General features: G+C 33.7%; 2 protein-coding genes and 1 non-coding gene across 4 annotated transcripts; all 3 read right to left on the bottom strand.

Annotated features, from left to right (window-relative positions):
* Nucleotides 1–35: 35 nt before the first annotated feature.
* Nucleotides 36–2,090, bottom strand: LOC131610892 (arginine-specific demethylase JMJ22). The gene is made up of 2 exons (XM_058882957.1): nt 665–2,090; nt 36–573 (listed from the first exon to the last, which is right to left on the bottom strand). Exons 1-2 carry the CDS (start codon nt 1,987–1,989, stop codon nt 333–335), a joined length of 1,566 nt encoding a protein of 521 aa, XP_058738940.1. The 5' UTR covers nt 1,990–2,090; the 3' UTR covers nt 36–332.
* A 5,709-nt stretch (nt 2,091–7,799) lies between these two features.
* TRNAR-CCU (transfer RNA arginine (anticodon CCU)) lies at nt 7,800–7,872 on the bottom strand. The gene has a single exon. It is a non-coding gene; the product is annotated as a tRNA-Arg (tRNA).
* Nucleotides 7,873–11,094: 3,222 nt separating this feature from the next.
* On the bottom strand, nt 11,095–14,068 carry LOC131610890 (myosin-binding protein 7-like). 2 transcript variants are annotated; one of them, XM_058882954.1, is made up of 4 exons: nt 13,838–14,068; nt 12,207–13,649; nt 11,998–12,044; nt 11,095–11,486 (listed from the first exon to the last, which is right to left on the bottom strand). In XM_058882954.1, the coding sequence occupies exons 2-4, from the start codon at nt 13,488–13,490 to the stop codon at nt 11,378–11,380; spliced, it is 1,440 nt and encodes a 479-aa protein (XP_058738937.1). In that variant the 5' UTR covers nt 13,491–13,649; nt 13,838–14,068; the 3' UTR covers nt 11,095–11,377. The 2 variants fall into 2 exon arrangements, with proteins under 2 accessions (XP_058738937.1, XP_058738938.1); XM_058882955.1 differs by having other exon boundaries at nt 12,207–13,622.
* Nucleotides 14,069–27,085: the final 13,017 nt, after the last annotated feature.

The following is a 27,085-nucleotide window of genomic DNA, read 5'->3' as shown; positions in this document are numbered from 1 at the left end:
TTATTCTAAGAAAGTTCATACATCATATCTTCATATGCTCGACAAATGATAACTTTTCATAATTTTATGTGCTCATTGTCAACATGCTCAAAGAACACAAGCTAGTAAAAACGTTGAAGCAAACAATACAACACTGGATTTTAGTACAGTTCAGATCTGCTATTCGATTTCTGTAATTTTTGTAATAGTACATTAAAACTAGAGTACAATAAATTAAAAATTAGTCAAAATTGAATACAACCGATAAAAAAACTAGTCAAAATTGATTTTTAAAATCTGTAGGAAATATGGATCAGCAGTGTCAGCGCTATCACTGCTACGACTGATTTTCTCTAGAAAGAGAACTTGAAAGCTCCCACGCTGGAGTCTGCAATAGAATCCCAGATGGAAAGTTTCCTTTGCTGGATCTTTTTCTCTTCTTCTTTTCGGGTCAGTTCATCAATTTCTCCCGGAAAAGAAGCCTCAATAGCACTCTTAAACTTATCATGCAGATTCACTCTATCCATTGTTCCAGACACCAGTATGCTCGCATTCGGCCTTTTAAGAAAATCCAACACATTTAACAAATTTCTCCTGCAACAAACAAATACAGCTAATGTTTAAGATTAAAATTATCCAAAGCACAAGCAATATATGAAGATCTAGGATACAGAGAGAACCTCACCTGCTAACATAGTTTTGTGTTATGGCAATTGATTCCTCCAGATTGATCACCAAATGCCACCATCCATTAGGCACAAAGATGACTTCCCCGGCTTTACATATGCACTCAATCGGTCTCTTTTTCCAATTCTTTGTTGCGCCGTAAAAGTTCATGAACCATTCCATTATTGAAACAGGAGACGCCACCTCCGCACCATCAGGACTAGGATGAACACCAGGCGGAATTACATCAGGAGGAAACAGTATCCATTTCTTCGACCCCTTGATCACTGCATTCCAAGCTGAGGTTGAATTTGGATCAACATGAAAAGACGATCCAGACCCAGCCGGTCCAATAATAATCCACCTGTAGTCAGGCCTCTCATTGCCCAAAACACCAAACAAATCCTCCCGAAAATAAATCGGAACTTCATATTCAGAACCCAACGTCGGAACTTTTTCAGCAAATTTTGGATCAAACAGATACAGCGGCCGTTCTTCTCTAACTTGATCCGAATATCCAAAATACTCTCCGAGTTTCATCTCCACCGGCCCAACCGCAAACTTAACATCATCACCGCATAACTTAACCAAATAATCTCTATCCCATTTCCTCAACGCGTCCCAATTATCAATACACCCTTCCAACAACACCGGCTTATTAACCTCCTCGAAACTCATCACAAATTCCTCAACCGAAATACCCTTTTTTCTCACAATATTATCCCTCTCCAACCATTCCGGTTTCATTTCAAGATTAGCACACAACCAACTCTGGAAAAGATAATCAGAATAAAAGTCTCTAACTTTGAAACTCCTAAGATCACTACTACATGAAACATCAAACAAAGGGTAACAAGAAGAAACAAAAGTAGCTTTCCATGACCCATTATACTGAAACCCATCCGTAAAATTCTCCAAAACAAGATTCCTCCAAAGGGGTTCATGATTAGAGAAAACATAAAACGATTTGCTAACAGAAGCCAAAACACCTAAGCTGGTACCATCCAAAAACGCTAGAATGTCAAGAACAAGTTCATCAGTGAGGGTATGAAGATTACCTAAGCCAGTGTCTCTGGAGTTGATGGAACCGGGATTGAAATAGAGATTGCCTAAGGGCTGAACGCCGTGGGTGTGTGATGGGGCAGAGCTTTTGATGCTGAAACCTTCTTCTGCGTCTTCTTCTTCTTCTTCTATGAGAGATGGGGAATTATTGGTAATGGAAGAAATGCAGGTTTGGTTTCTGGGTTTGTGAGGGTTTTTGTTTCGGTTTTTTCGGTTGGTTTTCTTTGTTCTTCTTGTTTTGACATGGGATAACAAGTTCCTCAATCGGAAACTCAGCATCATGGAATCAGGTTGCCAATGTTGGTGGTGGCTGCTCAAGAGAATGTGCAGTGTGCGTAAGGGCCAAAAGCCCAAAACCCAACCAAACTCACAAATGTGTGTTTTTTTTACCAAAATGTGTTTTATGTTTTTTTTTTGTTGAGATAGGTTTATGTTTATTAAGGCTGTGTTTGGTAAATTAACTCTTATACTAGTTAGTAATAAATATAAAATGATATAAAAAAATTTAATTAAATAATCAATAATTTTATTATTTTATAATTAAATATATTATTAAATTAATTTTTATTAAATTAAAAAAAAATATTAATAAACATATGCAAAATGATTTTAATATATAAAATTGAAGATAGCGTTAAAATATATTAAATTCGTATATAAATTTTATAATAAAATTTAACGAGATATATGAAATAATATATGACATTGTAATTTTGAATTCAGTTATATTAATTTAAAATAATAATAAAAATAAATTTATTCTCTGATATTCAACAATAAAACTGCAATTATATTATAATTTTCTTTCAATTGATCTCATTTATTCTAATGTTTCACTAAATTAAAAATAATCAACACTATATATGATAAGAATATAAATGAAAGAAATAGTCATAAGTTAAAAATTACTTTAAACAATTTTTTGGAAAAAAAAAACTAAAAATAAGTGAGCATCCCAAACATAAACTTGACATTTTCCAGTCAACTGAGTCAAAAGGCAAAGTTAACTTGGAAATCCTTCAATAAACCTCCTGTAGTAATGAGCCAAACTCAAAAAACTTCGGACCTCAGTAACAAACTTCAGAGTCTCCCATTGCAACATGGCATCAACCTTCAAAGGATTAACGAATATACCTCCACTAGAAATCACATGACCAAGAAAATTCACTTCTTTCAACTAGAACCCACACTTGGACAACTTTGCATACAACTTCTCTTGCAAAGTCTGGAACACAACTCTCATATGTTATGCATGGTCTTCATCCAATTTATAATACACAAGATATCATCGATGAATACAACCACAAAACGATCCAAGTATGGATGGAAGATTCTATTCATATACTCCATAAACGCACCAGGCGCATTAGATACTATGAACAAAATCACTGAATACTCACGGTGAACATATCGGGTCCTAAACGCAGTCTTCGGAATATCTTCAAGTTTTACTTGAATCTGATGATAACCCAATTGCAAATCAATCTTACTGAACACTTAAACACCAGCTAACTGATCCATAAGATCATCAATTCTCAGAAGAGGAAACATGTTCTTAATTGCAACCTTATTTAGTTGTTGATAATAAACACACAACCTCATGCTACCTTCTTTCATCTTGACCAACAATATTGGCGCTCCCACGACAAAACACTAGATCGAATAAACTTTTTAGCAAGTAGATCCTCTAACTATTTCTCCAGCTCACTCAACTCTAAAGAAAACATTTTGTAAGGTGACATTGACACATGACTATTACCATGTACTGAGTCTATGGAGAACTCAACTTCATGCTCTGGAGGCAAATCACTGATATCACTTGGAAACACCTCTGGGAATTCACACACAACTGGTAGCTCACCAATCACAACTTTGTTTTCAGCCTTCATAGAAGCTAACATCATGGACACATGTGCATCGTCCTTCAAGGATTCATCCACTTGCTTAGCATACACAAACATATCGTCACATTAATCGAACTCTGGAAATGACACAAACTTATCAAAACAATTGATATGAACATGGTTGAACTCCAACCATTTCATTGTGAGGATAACATCAAGTTGATTCAACGTAAGACACACTAGATCCATCTCAAAACTCTTACCATGGATAGTCAGCGGACAGTTCAAACAAACCCACAAAGTAGTCACAGAACCAATAGTTGGGGTATTAATGACCATACTTCCAATCATGGAAGACAAATATAGATTCAACCTCTTAGCACAATCAATAGAAATGAATGAATGCGTCGCACCCGTGTCAATAATAGAAATCATAAGAATATGATTAATAAAACATGTACCTCAAATCAATTTGCCAGTACTAGTAGTCTTTGGCCCAACCAAAGCAACAAAATTTCCTCCATATTGAGGCTTCATAGGTTCCTTGCAATGATTACTAATGTGACATGGTTCCCCATAATTGAAGTAAGTCAGCACATTACTCTTACACTCAGCAATACGATGTCTTGGCTTACCATAATTGAAGCATTTTTACCACAAATCTTGCATTCATTTGCACAATGACCAATACCTCAACATTTGAAGCACTTGATAGAAGTGGGAGTCTCTCCCCCACTTGGTCACTTCTCACCTGAAGCCTTGTGTTTCCTTTTTTAACTAGAGCATCGTGCGGTTTCACACGATTCTGATTACCACCCTTATTCTCACTAATGCTCTTGTAATGAGCAAATCTAGCAAGGTTGTCTTCATCATAGATTATGCACTTATTCACTAGTACAAATAATTGACGGATCTCATTGTACCTAAAAATTGTTTGATTTCTAGATGCAAGCCTCTCTCAAACTTGATACACTTTTAACCCTTATCTCATACCCCCCTCATAATGCTGGTAGAACCTAAACAACTCCCAAAATTTTGCAGCATAGTCAGCAACTATCATGTTTCTTTGTTTCAACTCAAGGAACTCAATTTCCTTCTTGCTACAAACGTTAGTAGGAAAGTACTTCTCAACAAACCCAGTAATGAAATTCTTCCAAAGTATCTCAGCACCTGCAACTTCAAGCCTTTGACGAGCATTGTCCCACCTATACTATGCCTTCTCAAGACCTTTTACTCATCTAAACAAGCCCTTACCCGGAATATTTTCTCAATCTCTTGCAACCAAATTTGAGCACCCTATGGATCATAACTCCCCTTAAATGATGGCGGATTGTTCATTTGAAACTCATTCAGCCCACAAAATTCATTAACCACTCCATCTTGATTTTGCTGAGCCTATAAGGCCTCATGCGCTTGTCTCATCATATTAGCCAAATCTTGAAAGGATTTAGCAATTGTCGCGTCGTCTCTACCTCTAACCATTTCTTTTCTGCATAATTAACCACAACAGATTAACTAATTGAAAACAGTAAAGAAAATAGCATGAAACAACTTAGGCGACCGACAGTGTTAGCACACATGCTGCGCACAAAGGACAACATCTAGTTTACAACCTGTCTGAATGGACCAATCTGATCTGACACCACTATTGTAACACCCTAAACCCTGACTTTTCATTTAAAAATAATAATTAAGTATTTAAGTTGCTACTCGACAAAATATGCATATTTTTATCAATTGAATCAATAACTCGCAGCAGAAAAATCAAATAAACAATTGATCTCAATCATCTCATCAAAAGAAGAACTAAATTAACAACATAATTCAAAATATAGCTCAAAGAAGTTATGCCTTGTTCCCGATGCTACAGATCATAGCATTTAAACCAACTACATTACGATAAGCAAAAATATAAATGAAGAGAGCTTCAGTTAAATTAATTCAGGGTGTTACATATTTACTCTTGTTGAGCTTATTACTTAGATCTTTTGAGCATTTCAAGGATTTCTTTCTTTTATGATAAGAAATGAACTATCTCGGAGGTGGTCCAATCCATGGTTGTCAAACTCGCGGATAGACTCATAAACTCGTACGAGTTTATGAGTCTAGGAAGCATAAAGGAGTAGACTCGCACATAGAATCATTTTTTGATAAACTCGAGTAAACTTGGGTAGACTCGCACCAACTTGTATAGACTCGCGAGTCTATTACGAGTATACTAGTCTATAAGTTTTTTTCGAATTTTATTTTTTTAAACTAAAATAGGACAAAAGTCCCCAAAATATTTTATTTAAAAAAAAAACTTATTTTGTTTTGCTTGTACGAGAATTAAAAAAATCTCCCACTTTCTCTCAATCATTATCCCTAGTGTTGAACAATTACAACATAGTTCGAATAATGAAACCATTACAACTAAAAGTCAAACTTTGTTCCTTTGTATAGGAATGACTCAAATGAATATAGTTTCACAAGTTAAACACACAAAAATATAAGGATTCAACATCTAAAATATTCCTTACAATATATCTCAAGGTCTGAGTCTTCTGTATGGAGACCTTCACCTTAGCAAAACATCCAATTGCATTTAGCGTTAGAGTTTTAGAATTTTGGCGGATGAAGAAATAACAAAACAACACAACTTGAAAATATGATTTCATTTTATTTGCAATCTATAATAAATTAAATCTCTATCAATGTGATTTGGCCTTAATAATGTGTCAAACACTTGTAATAACAATATACCCCTTTGGTCAAGTTTAAGGATATTACAACATGCAAGATGTGCAACCAAAATATGAAAACAACATTCATGACAAGATCCAGAAAAAACAGTAGAGAGCAACAAAAAAACAAACAATGCAAAACCACTTTTAAGGATCTACATTATATTAGATTACTAGAAAATTATTCTTGAATTACCATATTTGATTGTTAATTTGTTCTTCCCCTATTTGTTTCAAAATGGTAAAGGGGCTAAAATCTATCCTTCAAAGAGACAAAAATATAGCCCAGGAGGGGCAGAAATCCATAACAGAAGCCAAAAAGAAGAAAAAAAATATATTGCTAGATCTAGTGTTAAGGCAGAGTATAGAAGCCTAACTTATGCCACTGAAATTCCTAAAATACTATGTGATAACTTTAGTCTAATAACTCTTTCTCAAAATCAGGTGATTTCACTTTAGGACAAAACACACGGAGTTAGGAATTTTCTTTGTCAAGAAAAATGTGATCAACATAAACCTGGCAGGGTCACATATAGCAATTGAGGGCCAATGGGATAATGTGCTAACCAAACCCCTTTTCACAACCATATTTGTAATGCTGAGGGACAAATTAATAATGGTTGACAAGTTCACCCTTGGTCAGCCACCCTGAAATTGAGAAAGGCAGTTAGGAATAAGGATTGTGCCCCCTTATAATGAAGAATGGGGTCTTGGCCTAGTTCTCCCCCTTATAATTCACTTAAAAATTCATTGAAAGGTTATGGAAAGAGAGAGACTTGCAACAAACTCAAGTGTCAAGGCTTATTTTTTTTCAATTCTATTCAATCTCTAATTGAATTTTCTCTATTATTTCGCTCTCTTTCTCAATGATTATCCGAGCATGGATCCTCTCCTTCCCTCCTTTTCTCTCCTTCACAAAAACAAGTGTAATAGAATTAATGAAATTAAGAAAAATTGATAAAAGAAAGAAGAGAGAGAAACTATTAGTGAGAGATAGAGATAAAATAGTGAAGGAGATAGTTGGAGAGAATAAAATGATGGAGAGGATTCAAGTCTATGATTATCCATCTCCAACATGAATAATCATCATTTTCTATTATTTTATTTTCTCTATACTTGCTTCATGAATCAAACATAAATGTAAATTAGACAAAAATTAAGTTTTTGCACTTTGTTTTTTTCGATGACTACAAATTTATTTTGTTTTTATTAGAGACTAAATTGAATCTTGCCATTTTTCTAGGTTGAAAATAAGTCTCTTTACTCTTGAAAAAAATATTTTTTTATTTAATATGCAACATATATATTACTATCATATCTTAAGTTAAATGTTGAAAAAGTGTTTCAAATTTTTAATTCACTTAATAATATCAATGAAACATTAATTAAATCATTTTTATTTAAAAATAATTTTATAAAACCACTTATGTCAAAATATTAGTTACATTTTTTTTTGTTAAATGACAAAAAATTAAATATATATTGCATGAAGGAATACAAAATATGTGGTATAATATTAGTCAAGCGCGCCAGGTAGGGGTCGAACCTACGACTTTCTGCTTAGGAAACAGACGCTCTATCCACTGAGCTACAGGCGCATACAATATAAATTTAACTAATTTAATTTATAATTTAATTTAATATTTAATACATTATATATTTTTGCAATATAATTTACTTGACATTATATTGCATTTTTAACATTGTATTTATTGCTAGTTTTCATTTTTGTTATTTATCAATAAACTTGGTTTTCATATTCAATGTCTTTATAAATGTAATTCTAAAAAAAAAACCTAAAAGTGAAATATTATATTAAATAGTATGAGTCTCCCTCCACTCACCACTACATCATCATTCACTTATTTTTCATTTTCTTTTCAGCATTCATTCAATCTTATTTTTTCCAACAACATTAAACCTCTCTTTTTTCTTTCTCTATTCATTTCTTCTTCTTTTTTCATGTTCTTTTTCCCTCTATGTTTCTTTCTTATTTATTTTTCTCTCATTTTCTCACTTACATTTTCTATCTCATTTTCCTTCATTTTTTCCTATATGTTTCTTCTCCCAAACCCATATCATATCCATTCCTATATTATCCCTTTCAGATATATCTTTTCTTGCTCATTCAGATGATCTTAACAACAACAATAATGAAGGGGATGATTTTGTGATTTCAAATATTGTTATGAGGAAAAGATGATATAGACAACATTTATGAGAATGACAACTTTTATGAAATTTAAATTATTTCTTGCCCTATTTTTGATAAAAGTTTCATATTTTACATTTTTTTCTTATTTACTTTTTAAATTTTATTTTTCGGATTTATTCTGGGTTGGCCAAACGAGTCCAAAAGATCGATTCAAAACGAAATACCCAATGCAAAATACCCTTGAAGGGAAAAAATAAGCATGTAGATCTTTTCTAGAGGATAACACAGTGTATCCAGACCACTCGCTCGTCATTAATCGTAAGATCCAATCTAATGATGTCTGGCGCATTTCGCGTCGAACCAATCAAAAGCAGTTTTAACTGCCTATCATATATAAGATTGTCCACATGCCAATATATGTAATTTTCATTCATTCTCTCAAATTACACCTCTCCAACCTCGTTGACTTGGGCGTTGGAGTGCTAACATTGCGTGCGCAATCTCAGTCTACATACTAGAGACTCGCGCCACCATATCGAAAGAGCTTCATACCTACACATCATCAATACTTTGTTGTGCACCGAAATAATGACACTGCTTATGGGAACCGACTTCTGATTCTCATGAAATTTCACATAAAATCTGTCAAATCATTTATGTTACACTATCGCAAATATTTTGGCACCCAATCTAATATCTTTTAGCTCTTCTCATCCATAATGGCATCTTTTAAGTCATCTGGGTAGCCTTTTATCATAATGTCACTGCAGAAAAGTCACCACTTCGGTCCTTGCTCCCGCTTAAGAAGTACAACCACCTCCCACAGAGGGAGTCAATCTAGCCCTAATAACTTCTCCAACAATTTCATCTACTCAAGATTCAGTTTCTCCACCTATCGACCAAAGCACTTTCTTTATCTTGATGGTTTTGAAACATTATCAGTAGTTTTTTCATGTTCAAACTTCTAAAGAACCTCAAGCGCAATAGATAGCTCTTAAACCTTAAATGTTCTAGAGATTTTGATGAATTTTTAGCAAGTGCACTAAATTTATCATAAAGTAGTGTACTTGCTAAAAAAATAGATATACGAGAGACCCTATGCTAGTATGGTGGTCAGAGGCTTTAGTACTCGGTACTAGTACATACTCTAGTTCAGAATATGAAATTTATAGAAAAACTAAAGTAAAGGCATGTTAGCATAACTTTTTTTAATACATAATTATAAAATTAACATAAAAGAATTATGGTATCATTGTTTATCTAATTATCTCGGAATCTATCTAAAATTCATTGTCAAAGACTGAAATCTAACAATTATAGAGCAACGACGCAGACAAACAACAATAAATAAAATTGGCTTTTTACTTCTCTTTCTATAGATAAATTAAATATGGCGAAGAAAAAAATTTCTAGTAATTTTGTGAGATTATCTATAACTTATTAAAATTTCGATAGTTCATTTATAAATTTTCGATATAATTTTTATAAAATAAAATAAAATATATTTAATCTATCAGAGATTTTAAAATATATTGAAATTTTGTGATTTATCGAAAATTTTAAATTTTCGGTAGTAAAAAATTTTATTTTTTTCTTTCAAAAATGCACTATAGGATTTTTGGAAAAATCCGATTATTTTTTTTTTTTGAAAAATTCGGAAAAATTCAATATTTCCTTAAAATTTCTAGTAAACGCGAAAAAACTTTCAATTTTTTTAAGGGCATAAGAGTAATAGCATTAGAGAATACCAAATATAAGTGGGGTGACAAGATTAATTTCTCATAAGCTCTTTGTGACTTCTTTCTTTGTTGTTTTTCCTAAGCCACCATCACTATAAACATGACAAACCAAAGAAACACCATCATAACTTATGATATTCAAACTTTGCAAAACCCTAAATCTCTTTAAAAATGTGAAATTAGAAAAGAAAAGAAAAAACTTAATAGTCAAACACACGCTCTTTGAACCCCTTTCAAAACCTCGTTGATCCAAACAAAAAATAGATCTTGGTTGAACTGCGACTTAGTAGATCTGAGTTACAAATAGGTAATATTTTTGTTGGGTAGATCAATCTATTTTGTGTAGTGATCATTCTGGAAATTGAGAATGAGAACAAGTGCAAGGACGAACTAAGGTCGACGATGGGAACTGAATGTAAGAATCGGAATTCTAAAAAATCAAGAAAGCTCGTAAGAACGGGAACCATGAAGCTAAAGGTGGAAGATGAGAACAATCGATAAGAACTTTAAGATCAAACATACGATGACCTGTGAACTTGAATGATGAGAACAATTAGAACCAGAAGGTTACCATTTCATAAAAACTATTAATAGCTAAATACATTACCATGTATGGCATATGCACCATGATATTAACGAGAGGGTCACCTCATCAAAAGGCATATGCACCGTGATATTAACGAGAGGTTCAACTCATCAAAATTAGTGGAAAATCAAAAAATTTCAAAATTTGTTTAATAAAAGAACTAAATGCGACTAATTTTCACGTGTTCAATTAATTCCATGACTTTTCGAACAAATTAAGACTCACCAAATAAAATAGATAAAGGTTTCTTACAGGTCAAGGTAAAAACAGCTGCAAATTCATGAGCCCAACAAACAATTCTGTCAATTTCTATAATTGAACTTGATAAAAAGAATATATATACTGTACTAAGGAATGAAGACACTTGGAATATATCATGTACAAGATAGGTCTATTTTAAGGTATATATACTTTCTCTACTACAACAAAGCATCAATTCACATCCATGTTTCAGCCGTCAACAACAAATTACAATATCACATTCAATTTCATACAACAGAAAACACTGCACAAGACATCACTCCTACGAAAAAATCTGTGCGGAAAAAGAAATTTTAAGAAAAACGTAGCATAGTGTGATGAAGATTCATTTGGTGCTCCGTTGTATGATCCCAGCATGTAAACTATTCTTCTGTCTGTGCTCTTGAAACATATCTCCACGACCTTAGCTGGGGTCCTTTGTCAAGGAGCATTAGCAAGCCGGCGTCGCTAGATGGTAGCCCAAACATATACCTACCATCACAAGGAGTTCAAACAATTCAGAATTTTTTGTCGATACCAATTCAAGGTTACTTTACCCACTTGTTCTCTTTTTTTTTTTTCTATGATTAGATTTCAAATGTAAACCTAAGTCTGCCTAAAAGGGATTATAAAAATATGCGTCTGTTTTCAACATTAAAGCAAACATACACTTAATAAGTGGTCGCCATTTTTCAAAGAACTGGAAAGTTTAGCATTGAAATTAAAAAAGTTTTTCTCCCTTGAAATTAATTAACCATTACTACTATCAATGGAATTGCTGCAAACCAGAAACTAAGAGATTATGTTCATGTCAAACATTTAATGCCTTAACATGTACAATATCAAATGCCACTGCACAGGAATTTCATATGAAATTGAAGAACCTTTCGAATGCATATATTGCATGGTATGCATTATCAGTAGAGGCCGTTTGAATTCTAAACTACTGTTTTCCTTTAAAATGATTTCTGGCTAAGGTGGCTTGATTTCGCAAACTACTTACTTGATTTGATGACCTCTCTTTCTCCATAAAACAATTGAAGCCACCCACTGTACACAAAGAAAGAAAGACAAAACTGAATAAGTGATTTCCGTTAAATATGTGATCATAAGATGACAGAAACAATTAACAATCATCTCAATGAACCTTGAGCTAAAAAGTGAGCAAACTAAACAGATAGACTCGACAAACACCATTTGCTTTTGAATTACCTTAAAAATTGTGAAGAATGAGAAGCCGCCAACAAAGGTTTTCACAGTTACTCTCCTCTGGTCCGACATCTCTTTGCACAGATGTTGAGCTATTTCCTTGAGCAAAACAAGTTGTGCTTTATCGGTACGCATTGAAATAATTGCTTGTCTCATTGATTCCCTATCTGCCTCAAGTGCTTGAAGCCTCGTGTAAAGCTTCTTTACATAAGGATCTTCAAAATCACCCTGATTTCCAAACTCCCTTGGAGTTGATGAATACTCATCATAACCACCAACTCCCCCTTTGAATTCAGAGTCAACAGTGTAAACTCTATCAGTCATATTATCACCAGCCTCAGATACATTATCCATCTTCTTCGTATTGGAAAAATCCTCTGACGCATTATAATCCATTTTCCTAAAGCTACCAGTGATCCTCGGAGAATCCGAAACAAACTCAGGGGCAAAAGAAGACGAGTCACATGAAAATTTCCTCGAATGTTTATTCCTTCTAGGAGATTGTCCAACAATCACCTTCTCTATAACATTCTTCGTATTGAAATCCCCGTCCATTTGACTATAAGTCGGAGTTTTCTCCATTTGAGATATCCTATTCTCCAGGCTCCTCAAACGATCCCTCGGAGTTTCCCCAAACGCATACTTCTCAACATCAACATCAAAAACATCATCATTATCAACATCCCCACCAGCATACACCACATTACATTTCAAAGGAGGATACTCATAAGGCGGAAACTCACAATCACCATCCACCTCCGACTCAGTCAACCCATAACTCATCAACCTGTGCTTATAAGCCTGAACTTCGCAAGTAAGCGAATGAATCGCCTGCTCTCTTTTATACAACAAATCCTCCAAAGCTAAAAGCTCCTGCTGATCATGACTCGTCCTCTCCTCAACAAATCGCTTAAACTGCCGCGCTTCCATCTCAAGCTCCGCCTTCTCCGTCTGCAACCTCAATATCATCGACATCGTCTCATTCGCTGCAGACGAAGCAGCATTCCTCTCCTCCTCCAATTCAGAATACAAATCCTGAATCGCTTTCTGCTGACTACTAACAGCTTCTCGTAACGCAACACATTCATCCTCAATTTCAACGCGAACAACACCATCTCCACCACCACCACCATTATTCAACTTCCTCGCCTTCTCCATCTCGTCATGTTTCCGTTTCACCTTACGAATCCAATTCGTCGAAATCTCCGAGCAACCACATTCGCAATTACAATACCGGCATTTGCATGTTTTGGTATTTAAAGAACCATCAGAAGATTCCGAATCCATTTAATACAACAATGCATTCAGTTTTGAATCATTAACAAAATCCAAAATGAAGAATCTGAAATGGTTTAATTTTTTGAATTTGAATTTGAATTCGAATTGAAGCCGTACCTCCCTCCTTGCTATATTCACCCCCTTTAGATCAACCAAATGAACACAAATCTGTTAATAAATTAATGAATAAATAAAATAATAATAATAACAAATTAATAAAAATTATTATAAAAAGGTGAAAAAGTAACAGAAATTGAAATTAGAATTGTTTCTTCTGGTTTTTTACCTTTTGAGATGAATTAAAAAAAGGTAAGAAATTAAAATAATTTACAGAGGGAAGAGAAAGAAAAAAAAACCTTGTAGTTAACGAAAATGGAGAAGAAGGGGTGAACCCGCTTTGTTGGGAGCGGGTGTTTGGAGGGAAGAATGAATGAATGGAAACCCTAGAAACTATTTGATTTGATTTTTTTTGTATGTGCCACCAAACCACGTTGTTGATTTATTGACGCAGTTTTTGTTCAAATCTCATTTTCTTTTTCTCTCACTCTGTTATATCCATACAACGCCAAATAGACAGATGTGCTAACGGAAGGTTTGAATCCGAATCGTGTGGGACATTTTCTTGAGTAATTACTGCTCTCCATCCTAAAATATCTATCATATTTAGAAAAAAAAAAAATATCAATTAATTTAATAAAATTATTATTTTTTCTTTTATTTATTATTGTCTTTTTTTTTACAAAATTTATGAATGTTTTTTATTCATTGTGAAAGAGAATACTGTTATTTTTTTTATTTATTAATATTTTTTAATCTATGTAAAATATGTTCAATTGTAAAAGAGAGTATTATTATTTTTTATTTATTAATGTTTTTTAATTTATGTAAAATGTTCAACTGTGAAATAGAGTATCTATTTACCGTGTTTACCCCTCTCTTATTATTGTTGTTTTTTTTGTAGGATAGTGGTTAGATTCATACACTTTTAAGAGCCGAAAAGTAGAGAATTTCCAATTCAAATATACTTCTCTACACATGTTTGGTAGAACTAAGGTGTAACATTATGATTGTTATCTAGTCAAAGAGCACATGTGATAGAACATTCTTTTATTTTATTTTATTTTATGTGGTTATGACCATCTTATAGAATTTACATTAAAAAATCATTCATTTTATATATATAAAATTTCATTATAAAAAAAAATAATAAATAAAGTGTCTCATATTTGAATTATTTCTCCAATCAAATATTCTTAAACTATCAGTTGAACCTAAAACATATTAAACATATTTATTTGTTTGAATTATGATTATACACGATAAATATTATTTATATGTTATGTAAATATTATTCATGGTACGGCAACACATTATTAAACACGTGTGTAAATTTGTTTACATTAAATTAAATATACAAATTACATGTAAAAAATAATACAACATGCATTACTTGAACATGGTTTCTTTTATTTTAGGATAATACTCCTAAAATGTGTAAAGTACTTCGAAAGTGAGGCACTATTTATATTAAGTAGGGGTGGCAAAACGGACCGCTTGTTCCGCCCTGTGCCCGCCTAAAGCCCGTCAAAAAGCGAGCGGGACGGGCAAGCCCGCCAACTAAAATGGGCATGAAAATCATGTCTGACTCGCCAAGGTGGCGGGTTGGCGGGCGGCGGGCTTGCCCGCCTATTTTATTTATTTTTTATTTTTTTAATAGATTAATAGACTTTTTTACCTTTCAATTAGATTTTTCACTTATTTTTTATAACAATTTTTTATAAATCATCTTTTAAATAAATTTTACCGAAAAAAATATTGCATATATTTACAAATAAATGTATAAAATAAAACCATTAAAAATTTGAATTACTAGAATTAACTAAATAAGGGCGAGCTTAAGGCGAAACGAACTTAACAAATAGGTGAGGCAGGCTTTAGCGGGCGGCGGGGTTTGGCGGGGCGAGCTTAGGCGGGTGGCGGATTTTGCGGGGCGGACTTTGGTGGGCGGCGGGCCCAAAACCTCAACCAAACCCGCCATTTATAGGCGGGTGCGCGGGCCAGCCCGGCGGACCACCGCCTGTTTTGCCACCCCTAATAGTAAGCTCACTCAAATCAAATTAGTAAAGTACTTCAAAAAAAAACAACATTTATTTACTACCCTTAAACAATGAAATATTACCATTTAAAGAAAATTAGTTGATTTATTTCCTAATATAAGAAAACATCCCCCACTATGCCAAAAAGTATGTTTGGATTGGTGGTATATGATAGAATGGAATGGAGTGATAATTAATGAGGTTCCATTGTTTGTATTTGCAAATAATCGATGGAATGGAATGGAACATGATGGAATGGTGGTATGGGATGGAATGGAACATGATGGAATGGTGGTATGGGATGGAATGGAATGGAGTGGAGTGGTAACTAATGAGGTTCCATTGTTTGGATTAGTTAATAATGGATGAAATGGAACATGATGGAATACATTTCATCCCATTCCATCCAATTCTCTCATTTTTTATTCCATCCAAATTGGGGTGTATGTGATGGAATGAGACATTTAAATAAAATAACCAAACAATAGAGTGGGATCTATGTTTCGTTCCGCTCCGCTCCGTTCTGCTCCGTTAGATTCAATTCCGCTTCGCTCTGTTATGTTCCATCAATCCAAACATAGCCTAATTCTCTATTTTTTGTTCCATCCAATTTGGGATGTATGGGATGGAATGAAATATTTTTAAAAAAATTAACCTAACAATGGAATGTGATCTATATTTCATTATGTTCCGCTCCACTTTGCTCCGTTATGTTCCGCTTCACAACGCACCTTAGACAATGCTTTTATACAAAAGCGCTGCTATAAGTAAAATAAAAAATAAAAAATGAAACACGGAACCTGCATACGAATTCAATTAAGGCAGCACACCATAGACATCGTCTCTTTACAAAAGCGCTGCTATAAGTTTGCAAATTAATAAATAAATAAAAGAATGAAAAAAACAATTATATGATTTAGCACTTTGAAATATTCTTATTGGATAAATGTGTAATAATTCTTTACACTGACAATGCACTATCATTAAACTCTAAAATAAATAGTTTATTTATTTATTAATATAAAAAACTATGGATCGTCTTTATTCTTAATTATAAATGTAGGGGTGACAAAGCGGGCGGCCCGCCCCGTTTAGACCCGTCCCGTTTAAACCCGTCTAAAAGCGGGCAGGCGGGTCAACTTAGGTGTCTGATCTCTAAAGTTAAGTTTGTCCCGTTTACTAACGAGTTGGCGAGTTGGACCGCCCATTTTTATTTTTTTATTTTACAATTTAATTTACTACATAATTTACAATTTTTTTAATTATTACCAAAGAGGTAGATAAAAGTTTTTTTTAACAATGCAAAATAGAATTTCAACATGTCTTAAAGACCAATTACAATAAAAAAAGCGAAATAAACTCAAACACAATAAAAAAAATATCAAAATAAATAAATAAATAAACAATAAATTATTGAGAATAAAGTGAGTTGTGTAACACCCCTTTTCCAATACCCCAAATATTTAACATATAATCAGAGTAAATAATCATGCATATAAACAAAGGGCGTCACATCGACGTTTTTAAAAACTAAAAGCTTTCAAAAACCAACATCACTCATCATCAAATATACAATTACACCTGGTCATCAAGGTAACACCTTTCACTTGTCATAATTCATCAAGAATATGCATTCACAACGGAAATAATAAATACCCATGTAATTCATAACTGATCATGTCCCATACCATAACCATATCTCAAATAATATCCATAAGATAATATAACGTCATATCCATGATATTCGGCACTAAGACCTCTCAACAACAATAACAAATAACCAACATACATGTTCACAAGATAATATCATAATACATGTCCAAAACAAAACATGAATTCAATACTACTAATCCCAACCCAGTGTTACATGACCAGAACATTGACTCACTACCTAATCACACAACCAACTCGGACGCTCTCCGGCTAAACTCGCACGAGCTACAAAGCTTTGGAACCTGCACGTTACCAACAAAGGGTAACATCCAAATAGAATGGTGAGAATTCAAATCATTATGAAGAAAGTATAATAAAATACAATGATTTAATTAACAATCATAGGAATTCATCACACCTCGCATAATCATGTAAATAGTATTATCCAATATATTTCACATGTTCAAGTATGCAACAAAAAATACAATAGTATAATATTCAAAAGGATTCAATACTATTATTCCAGATATGTACATAAACCATAGTTATCACATATTCACATTTATCACCTAAACATGTATCAAACATCACCAAATTCAATTATCACATCTCATACACACATAACAATCACATAATAACATATATTCAAACATCATATAAACACCAATGTGACTCAATGCAAGACATGTGACTATATGCATGTGGTATTGAATGTGAATCCAACATTACACCGCTTTCCGATTCAATATCTAGAATCCAAGTCATGCTTCCGATCTGGACAAGACCAAAGCCCATCAAACGTAAACATATAGCTTACCGCTTCTATATCTATCTCAAGGATCAAGCCATCGCTTCTATTTCAAAGAAAACCACCTCTATCTCAAGGCAAACTATGCTATGAATGTATGTACAATTATCACCAATACATATGCAATTAAGATCATCTCTACCATCTTAAGATTCCGCATATCACAATAATTCAGCTCTATAAATTATCCACCAATTGTACATATACACATTCATAACGAATATACTATTCACATATATAGGCCAATTATCAAATACGAACACAATTCCAATTAACACTAGTAATCACACTATCTCATGTTAATTCACATTTGCCAATATACATGAATACACACTTTCACAATCAATCAACTAATCGCTAGGATTCATGCCATACGGCTACCCACAGAAAATCATTATCAAAACAAAATCATTGACATAACAATATATTATTCTCAATATAAATATTCAACCAAAACACAATTACGATCAAATTCTCAAAATACCGTAATTTACCGGTAAACTGATCCAAGTCCAAGTATATTTCAATCAAATAGACTCATTGAAATCAATTCAACTCTCAATCATCAATTAATATCACCTACTGCCAACAAAACTATTTTTATTGAAAAGAATGTCACGCTAGCTTTCTAACGCTTCGAATGGTACTCCAAACGGATCCACAGTTTGAATGTTATGAATTTGTAAAATTTTAACGAGAATGTAAATACTGACATCGTAAACGGACAACTCTAAACATGTCTGAGCTACGCAAAACAGTTAAAAGTATGACTCTTAATAACTCAAAATAACTCTGACAACTTTATTGATAACTCTAACAATTCTATTGACAACACTAACAGAATTGAAAATAACTTAATTAACTCGTTAATCTAATTGTTTATCTCCAATTCTAAAATTCTTAAAATATTATTATTATGAGTAATGCTATATAGTAAGAATGATTTGAATAAGAAATGCAAGAATGAACACTTGTCATTGTTTTATAGGATAATTTTAAATTGATTTTAAATTTAATTTCTTTTTTAATAGGGATCATGGGGTAGTGATAGTAATGAATGGTTGAGATTTAATTCTTGTTTTTCTTGTTTTCATATTTTCTTACTAATAAGCATTTTCCTATTATTATTATTGATTATTATGATCATCATACCACATTATTATTATTATAATTATAAAAGAAAATAGATTTGAGATAATCTTGTAATAAAAAATATGAGTATAATTCTCTTATGATAATTAGGAGGGTCCATAAATTAAAGACAACAAACAGAAATCAAAAGCAAGAAACCACTGAATTGAAGAAGAATTAGTAAGAAACAATTGGCTATGATTTTGATTTAGCTCTTGATAACTAACCAATTTCGCAATGGGTTTACGGTTCCAACATGATTCTTTGGCATATGTAAATTAAAATCATATATTTGCAGACACGTATGAACACATGGTGATAACCTAAGGCATGTCGTGTACTCCCTCCGACCTTATTTATAAACAAAAATTCCTTTTTTAGGTTCATTGAGTAATGAATGTATATAGTCTATTATGTATATCAGATACATTCATTACTCAATGAACCTAAAAAAGAAATCTTTGCTTATAAATAAGGTCGGAGGGAGTATATAACATATTAAAAAAACAAGATTATTCCAGTACTCCGCGGAAACCATTATCAAACAAAAATATTATGATTCAATTATTATACAACATCAATGTATAAACAGGATTCAAATAGAGAAATCATATATATTCGAATCACACGAAATTAACATCACTAATTTCAACAAAAGATATTTCTAACATCAATTTCATGGATTCTCAACAAAACCTAACATGTCAAAAACCTAAAAATTGAAGAATAAAATTCTTAAATCATATAGCTACCCATTGACCCATTCATACTAACCCATAATAATAAGGATTCTCCGCCTTACCTCTTAAATTTCTTGAAACCCTAACTCTCACTTTGTTCCTCTTTTGCTCCTCTTCTCCTCTTCCTCTTCTCTTGAAACGAGCAAATGAATGATATCTCTACTCTCCCTTACTATCTTATTGTCTTAATGGGTTTAATAAAATAACACCCCCAAATTACTTCTACTTCTAATAATTAAGCCCAATAGATATAATCCTCTAATAACTCGATGTCTCATATTTCCGATCTAATCTTAATTACTCGAAAAATTCTCAAAACGCTAAATATTAACTCATTAATATTTCTAATTCTAAATATATTAAAACTTTTGATTAAATATAGATCCACTATCCCGAACTAATACCGACTAAATCGTCCCAAAACGCGAAAATTTCAATAAACATCACAAATGACTAAATTAAGCAAATAATTATTTTTCCGGGCGTTACAAGTTGTGTGGAGAAACAAGTGTGAGTTCTAAGTCCCACATTGCTTAGAAAAATGAAGGTTGAGCACTTTATACATGAGAGGACTCATACACCTATCACCTTAAGCTTTGGGTGATTATGTGGTGTCTTTCTCATTTGTTCGAGTGAGTTTTTGATCTTTAGGTGAGTGTTTGACCCGATGTGAATGCTTCCCCCCTCAATGATGACCCAACAGTGGTATTAAAGTGTAGTTCGAGAAAGGGACTGGCTCCTTGTATCGAAAGTCCTCCTGACATGGTGGTCAGTCAGCGTGTCCTGTTGAAGTGCTAATGACGAGATAAGAGTGTCTGTTAATAGCAGTACAAGCATGTGGATGAAAGAGCTTCCGCTTGAGGGAGAGAACTTACACCTGAGGGGGGAGATTGTTGAGAATAAAGTGGGTTGTGTGGAGAAGGAAGTGTGAGTTCTAAGTCACACATTGCTTAGAAAAGTGGAGATTGAGCATTTTATAAATGAGGGGACTCATACACCTATCACCTTAAGGTTTTGGGTGATTATGTGGCGTCTCTCTCATTTGTTTGGGTGAGTCTTTAATCTTTAAATAAGTGTTTGATCTGATGTGAATGTTTCCCCCTCAATGATGACCTAACATACATATTATCCTAATCCTATTTAAAAACTAACTACTAACATAACCCAATTAAGAATTTACACAAGACAAACATTGATAACAATTACATTGCATAATACATCACAATGCATAAAATAGTAGTGTATAAAATATCAACACCTAACTTTCTCACTGTTCAAATCATATAGACTCTTATATTGACCTATTCCTTAATAATTAAATCCTAAATTTGTCACACGTATACACTAATCAAATCCTTCATTTTCTTAAAGCAACATATATTTTTAAAGAAAACATGTGAGCTAATGTACCGAAAACTTAATAAATATCCATGCCATGCAGTTGTTAATTTATTTCAAGCTTTTTGAATCAACACATGTATTAGAAAGTTATAGAAAGAATATTACAATTATAATTCAATCTTCAATCAACATAATCCCAAGAGATGAGTGTTATTTTTATAGTTAGAGTTGTTTTAATTCTAAGTAAAAATTATAAAGTTTTAATAAAATACTCCCGGGCAAAAACCGTCTCGCCTCGCTTGTTTTTTAAGAGGGTTAGGCGGGGCGGGCCAACTTAAGGTACCAAGCTGAAAGTCTCAACTCAACCCGCCCAAAATGGCGGGTCAAACGAGTCAACACGGTGGACCTGATCTGTTTTGCCACCCCTATATAAATGCAAGGTGATATACAAATACCCTTTTTCTCATTATGCTAAGGAGTATAGGATGTAATTACCTCGTTCTCCATATCTTCCTAATTGCAGAACTTAGAAAATTCTCTAGAGGTATATTCACCACTACCATCTGTTCATAGCTTCTTTAACTTGCATCCACTTTGTTTCTTGACATGTAATTTAAACTTTTAGAACTGTATGAATACCTCACTTTTCCTTTCAATTAAATAAATCCAATATATATATGGTGAATTCATCGATGAAAGTTAGAAACTAACAATGACCTTCATTCAAATCAACTTCAAAAGGTCCACATACGTCATATTAAACAAGATCTAGCTTTTCTTCTGGATTTATAGGCAACTCATGCTTGAATGCTTTTCTGGCTTGGTTTGCTTTGCAGCATTCCTCACACACCTGACTTGGTTCCTTTACCTGAGGTAAACCATTGTTGACTGCAGTATAGGGCAAGCAACAAAAAAGATTTGGAAATATTGATCCAGAAATTATCGTCCACAGAGATGGAGAGATGCCATTCAATAGTTTCTATGGTTTCGAGCTCGGGTTTGAATGAGCAAAAAAGTAAACAAAGATATAGACAAGAAAAGAATAAACACATTCTTAGAAGAGAAATAACTTATCAGGAATGTAAATATATTCACTCTTCACAAACATACACTTACCAACCCGTTATACTCAACCTACGATACTCATCTATGTTATCACGTATCTCTCACATAAGCGTCCATCTCTGGAGCACAAACGAGATCATCTCACAACTAAGGTTATCTCTAACGCGAAGTCACGAGAACATCCGTGTTCTCGCGTCGGCGATCTCTCGCGCGCCGCTCAAACACAAAAGCATTAAGAACAGATACAAACAGTGAATGCTAGCTCTAAATCTATCTCTAGAGTTCAGAACCAACAGATAATCATCCTAGATAAGGATTCAAGAAGTTTATCTCTAAAGCACCCCAAATCCCCAGCATAGAGCAAAAATCCAGGATAACATCAACACAGATTCGTAAAGCAAGTTAAACATAACATTATAATCGGTAAATATACATAAGATTCAAGTAAATATACAAACAAACCCAACCAAAGAGAAATACACAAAGAAGAAGAGAAATGAACCGAAGATCTCCCAGTTTGTCAGCTCCGTTCGACGCTCAATCCACCCCCGATCATCCGTATGCAACCTCCGAAGTTGTTTTCTAAGCTAATTTTGATCTAAGAATGAAGTTGATGGTGTTGGGACTCAAAAATACCCAACCCATAACCTAAAAATGTGATTTTTCCCCTTTTTAACAAGTCTGAAAATCCGCAGGTCCGCTGAGCGGAACAGAGTCCGCTTAGCGGAGTCTGCTAAAAACCAGATTTTGTTTTCGCCATAACTCAAGAACCGTAACTCCGAATTGCGCCCGGTTCGAAGCGTTGGAAAGCTTATTCAATGCTCTATCCAATAATGAATGAATGGAACCCAAAATGATGATTTTGGTCATCCTTATTTTGAGCCTATGGAAGTCCGCTTGATGGTGGCTAAGCGGGCTTTCACCAAAACTGCGAAATCGAAGCCGTGCCTTTGACACTTTATTCCTCAAGGCTCCAATAAGCGTGAATACCTATAAAAACAAAGAAAAAACTATCAAATGGTATAAAAGTATATGAAAATACAATTATTCACAAAGTATACGTATTTATACACAAAACGGGGAATTATTCAAACGGTATTAACAAAAGTATCGATAAGTGCCACTATTTACATACTCAAAACATCGACATTTTGGCACTTATCAAACTCTCCCCAACTTGAAACTTTGTTTGTCCTCAAACAATGTCAAATAAATCAAAGAATCAAAAGTAATAAACCAAAGAATTGTGAATCAACAAGTTTTGAAAACCAAAAACAAATGTATGGCTCACACAAAAATGTATAGACAAAGTAAATACTTACCACTATACTACAACGACAACATGTAAACGAAACGAATCCTAAGCACAAAAAGCATACCAAACATTCTAACACAATACATGCTCACATCATGAATCACACCTAGCAAAATTTCATCAATGGATGAAGAACACACAAAGGTGGAGGACTTTTAACACTCATCCAACAATCTTGCAAACAAAAGATTAAATTATGCATTCATCCAAAAATCACATTGAAGATATAAAAGCAAGAATCACAAGGGCTTTTCAAGGTTGTAATGTGGCTTGGTTAATAAACAAGGGATAAGTCCTAAGGCTAATCGAAACAAAAACTTGCCTAAACCTAAGGGAGTGATCAATCCACCAAAGATTCAAACAACAAAATCTCGATTAAACTTCTTCCTTAAACACAAGTTTCTCAGACCAATCACAATACTTATTAGCACAATTATTAGCTTCTCTTTTCTTTTTGTTTTTCAAAACTTTTTCATTTTTTTTCTTTCTTTTTCTTTTCTTTTCTTTTCACATTTTTTTTTCTTTTCTTTTCAATTTCATAGCAACAACCAAATAAGTACACAACCATTTCTCTCCCCAACTTGAATTCAACCACATCATCATGTGAATACTCCCTACTTTTTAAGGCAAGGTAAAAATTTATACCAAAAATCATGGTTGAGGGTTCAAGAAAACAAAGAATCAATCATCCATGCAAAAATGACAACTAAACACTCAAAGATAAGCATTTAGCAAAAACAACATGGACATTGAAAAAAGGCTCAAAAGGGTTAACAAATGATCACACACTCACAAGGTGAATTGACTATTTGGTTATGGTGGTTGTGCTCAAAATGAAACAAAATGCCTTGATCTTTTTCATGCTTTCATAAAATCAACATAAACAAAAGATTAAGCATAATAAAATCCAGTTAAAACAAAGATTGTGGCCTCCAGCATATATGAATAATGGAAAGCTTCCTCACATTTATGGTTTGGGAACTAAAGTGATTCAATCAATAAGCAAGTAATGCAAAAAGAATGAATGGCATGGTAATTGTACAAATGAAAAGTTTCCTAAACATGTTATGCTATAGAAAGCGATAAATAATTACCTTGAGTGATACAACTTCAAAAATAATATCCTACCATACATCCGCAAGTTGAAACGCTCAAGCTTTGGAGAATCACCTCAAAAATCTTCGAATTATCGACAAAATTCGAGAAAAAACAACCAATAAAAAAATTAGAAAAATAAAACTGTTATCTACTACTAATAGCCTTGGTGAAAGTGGGAAAAATGAGTGAACCAGGTGGAATGGGAACCCCACTGGTATAGAGCAGAAAAACAAAATTCTGCTATGCTCGCTTAGCGGAGCTGCGCTCGCTTAGCGGGCACATCAGAACTCAGAAAAATCAGAATTGCACCAGCTGTTCCAATCACACACCACTTCACCTAAATTCCTCTTAAAAAAAATATAAACAACATTTACAACCGTTGGGGTGCCTCCCAACAAGCGCTTGTTTTACGTCGTTAGCTCGACGCCTTTATTGTTTCGTTGTTTGGAAAGTAGCTTCCTCTCGTCATGTCATGGTGACGTCTCACTGTACAAGCCTAAAGAAAGTGTCCTAACCAACCACTCAACAAACGTTACGGGTACAAATATATACAATGATTAAACGAACATAAAGGAAAACACAAGTATACAAATATGTACATGAACAAACACATATATACAAACATGAAACACATTTAACTATTAACATACACAAAGAGAAAAGTTAGTGAATGTTTGATTCACAAGTTGAAAAGTGAAGATTTGCTATTAAAGAGCTCATCCGAGATCAACATGTTTCACCAACATTCACCAATAAAAGTATACTTATATGTAACATATACAAGAAACTATATGGTGAACATAAACAAGTAAACATGTACAAGTAAATATATACACTTGAAACTATACAATATATACGTTATATACAAATCTCAAAACCACGAAAATTATTGCGATGCAATCCACAACCATCCCCGGCAACGGCGCCATTTTGTTGACTGCAGTATAGGGCAAGCAACAAAAAAGATTTGGAAATATTGATCCGGAAATTATCGTCCACAGAGATGGAGAGATGCCATTCAATAGTTTCTATGGTTTCGAGCTCGGGTTTGAATGAGCAAAAAAGTAAACAAAGATATAGACAAGAAGAGAATAAACACATTCTTAGAAGAGAAATAACTTATCAGGAATGTAAATATATTCACTCTTCACAAACATACACTTACCAACCCGTTATACTCAACCTACGATACTCATCTATGTTATCACGTATCTCTCACATAAGCGTCCATCTCTGGAGCACAAACGAGATCATCTCACAACTAAGGTTATCTCTAACGCGAAGTCACGAGAACATCCGTGTTCTCGCGTCGGCGATCTCTCGCGCGCCGCTCAAACACAAAAGCATTAAGAACAGATACAAACAGTGAATGCTAGCTCTAAATCTATCTCTAGAGTTCAGAACCAACAGATAATCATCCTAGATAAGGATTCAAGAAGTTTATCTCTAAAGCACCCCAAATCCCCAGCATAGAGCAAAAATCCAGGATAACATCAACACAGATTCGTAAAGCAAGTTAAACATAACATTATAATCGGTAAATATACATAAGATTCAAGTAAATATACAAACAAACCCAACCAAAGAGAAATACACAAAGAAGAAGAGAAATGAACCGAAGATCTCCCAGTTTGTCAGCTCCGTTCGACGCTCAATCCACCCCCGATCATCCGTATGCAACCTCCGAAGTTGTTTTCTAAGCTAATTTTGATCTAAGAATGAAGTTGATGGTGTTGGGACTCAAAAATACCCAACCCATAACCTAAAAATGTGATTTTTCCCCTTTTTAACAAGTCTGAAAATCCGCAGGTCCGCTGAGCGGAACAGAGTCCGCTTAGCGGAGTCTGCTAAAAACCAGATTTTGTTTTCGCCATAACTCAAGAACCGTAACTCCGAATTGCGCCCGGTTCGAAACGTTGGAAAGCTTATTCAATGCTCTATCCAATAATGAATGAATGGAACCCAAAATGATGATTTTGGTCATCCTTATTTTGAGCCTATGGAAGTCCGCTTGATGGTGGCTAAGCGGGCTTTCACCAAAACTGCGAAATCGAAGCCGTGCCTTTGACACTTTATTCCTCAAGGCTCCAATAAGCGTGAATACCTATAAAAACAAAGAAAAAACTATCAAATGGTATAAAAGTATATGAAAATACAATTATTCACAAAGTATACGTATTTATACACAAAACGGGGAATTATTCAAACGGTATTAACAAAAGTATCGATAAGTGCCACTATTTACATACTCAAAACATCGACATTTTGGCACTTATCAACCATGCAACATATTCATATGGTTGAGCATTCCTAAAATTTGAAGTTTAGATGTCCATACATGTGGTGCTATGGCCAAT

This window comes from Vicia villosa, linkage group LG6, assembly GCF_029867415.1.
Source record: "Vicia villosa cultivar HV-30 ecotype Madison, WI linkage group LG6, Vvil1.0, whole genome shotgun sequence".
In the NCBI taxonomy this organism is placed as follows: domain Eukaryota; kingdom Viridiplantae; phylum Streptophyta; class Magnoliopsida; order Fabales; family Fabaceae; genus Vicia; species Vicia villosa.
The sequence above is the reverse complement of the archived record's forward strand: the minus strand, read 5'-3'. Positions and strand labels throughout refer to the sequence as shown.

What these genes read in the sequence shown, in the direction of transcription:
- LOC131610892 (XM_058882957.1), bottom strand. Translation starts at nt 1,989, where the DNA reads ATGATGCTGAGTTTCCGATTGAGGAACTTGTTATCCCATGTCAAAACA. An exon ending in ACACAAAACTATGTTAGCAG is followed by an intron (nt 574 to 664) that starts GTGAGGTTCTCT and finishes TGTTTGTTGCAG; the next exon opens with GAGAAATTTGTTAAATGTGT.
- LOC131610890 (XM_058882954.1), bottom strand. Translation starts at nt 13,490, where the DNA reads ATGGATTCGGAATCTTCTGATGGTTCTTTAAATACCAAAACATGCAAA. An exon ending in CATTCTTCACAATTTTTAAG is followed by an intron (nt 12,045 to 12,206) that starts GTAATTCAAAAG and finishes CTTTGTGTACAG; the next exon opens with TGGGTGGCTTCAATTGTTTT. An exon ending in AAGAGAGGTCATCAAATCAA is followed by an intron (nt 11,487 to 11,997) that starts GTAAGTAGTTTG and finishes TTGTGATGGTAG; the next exon opens with GTATATGTTTGGGCTACCAT.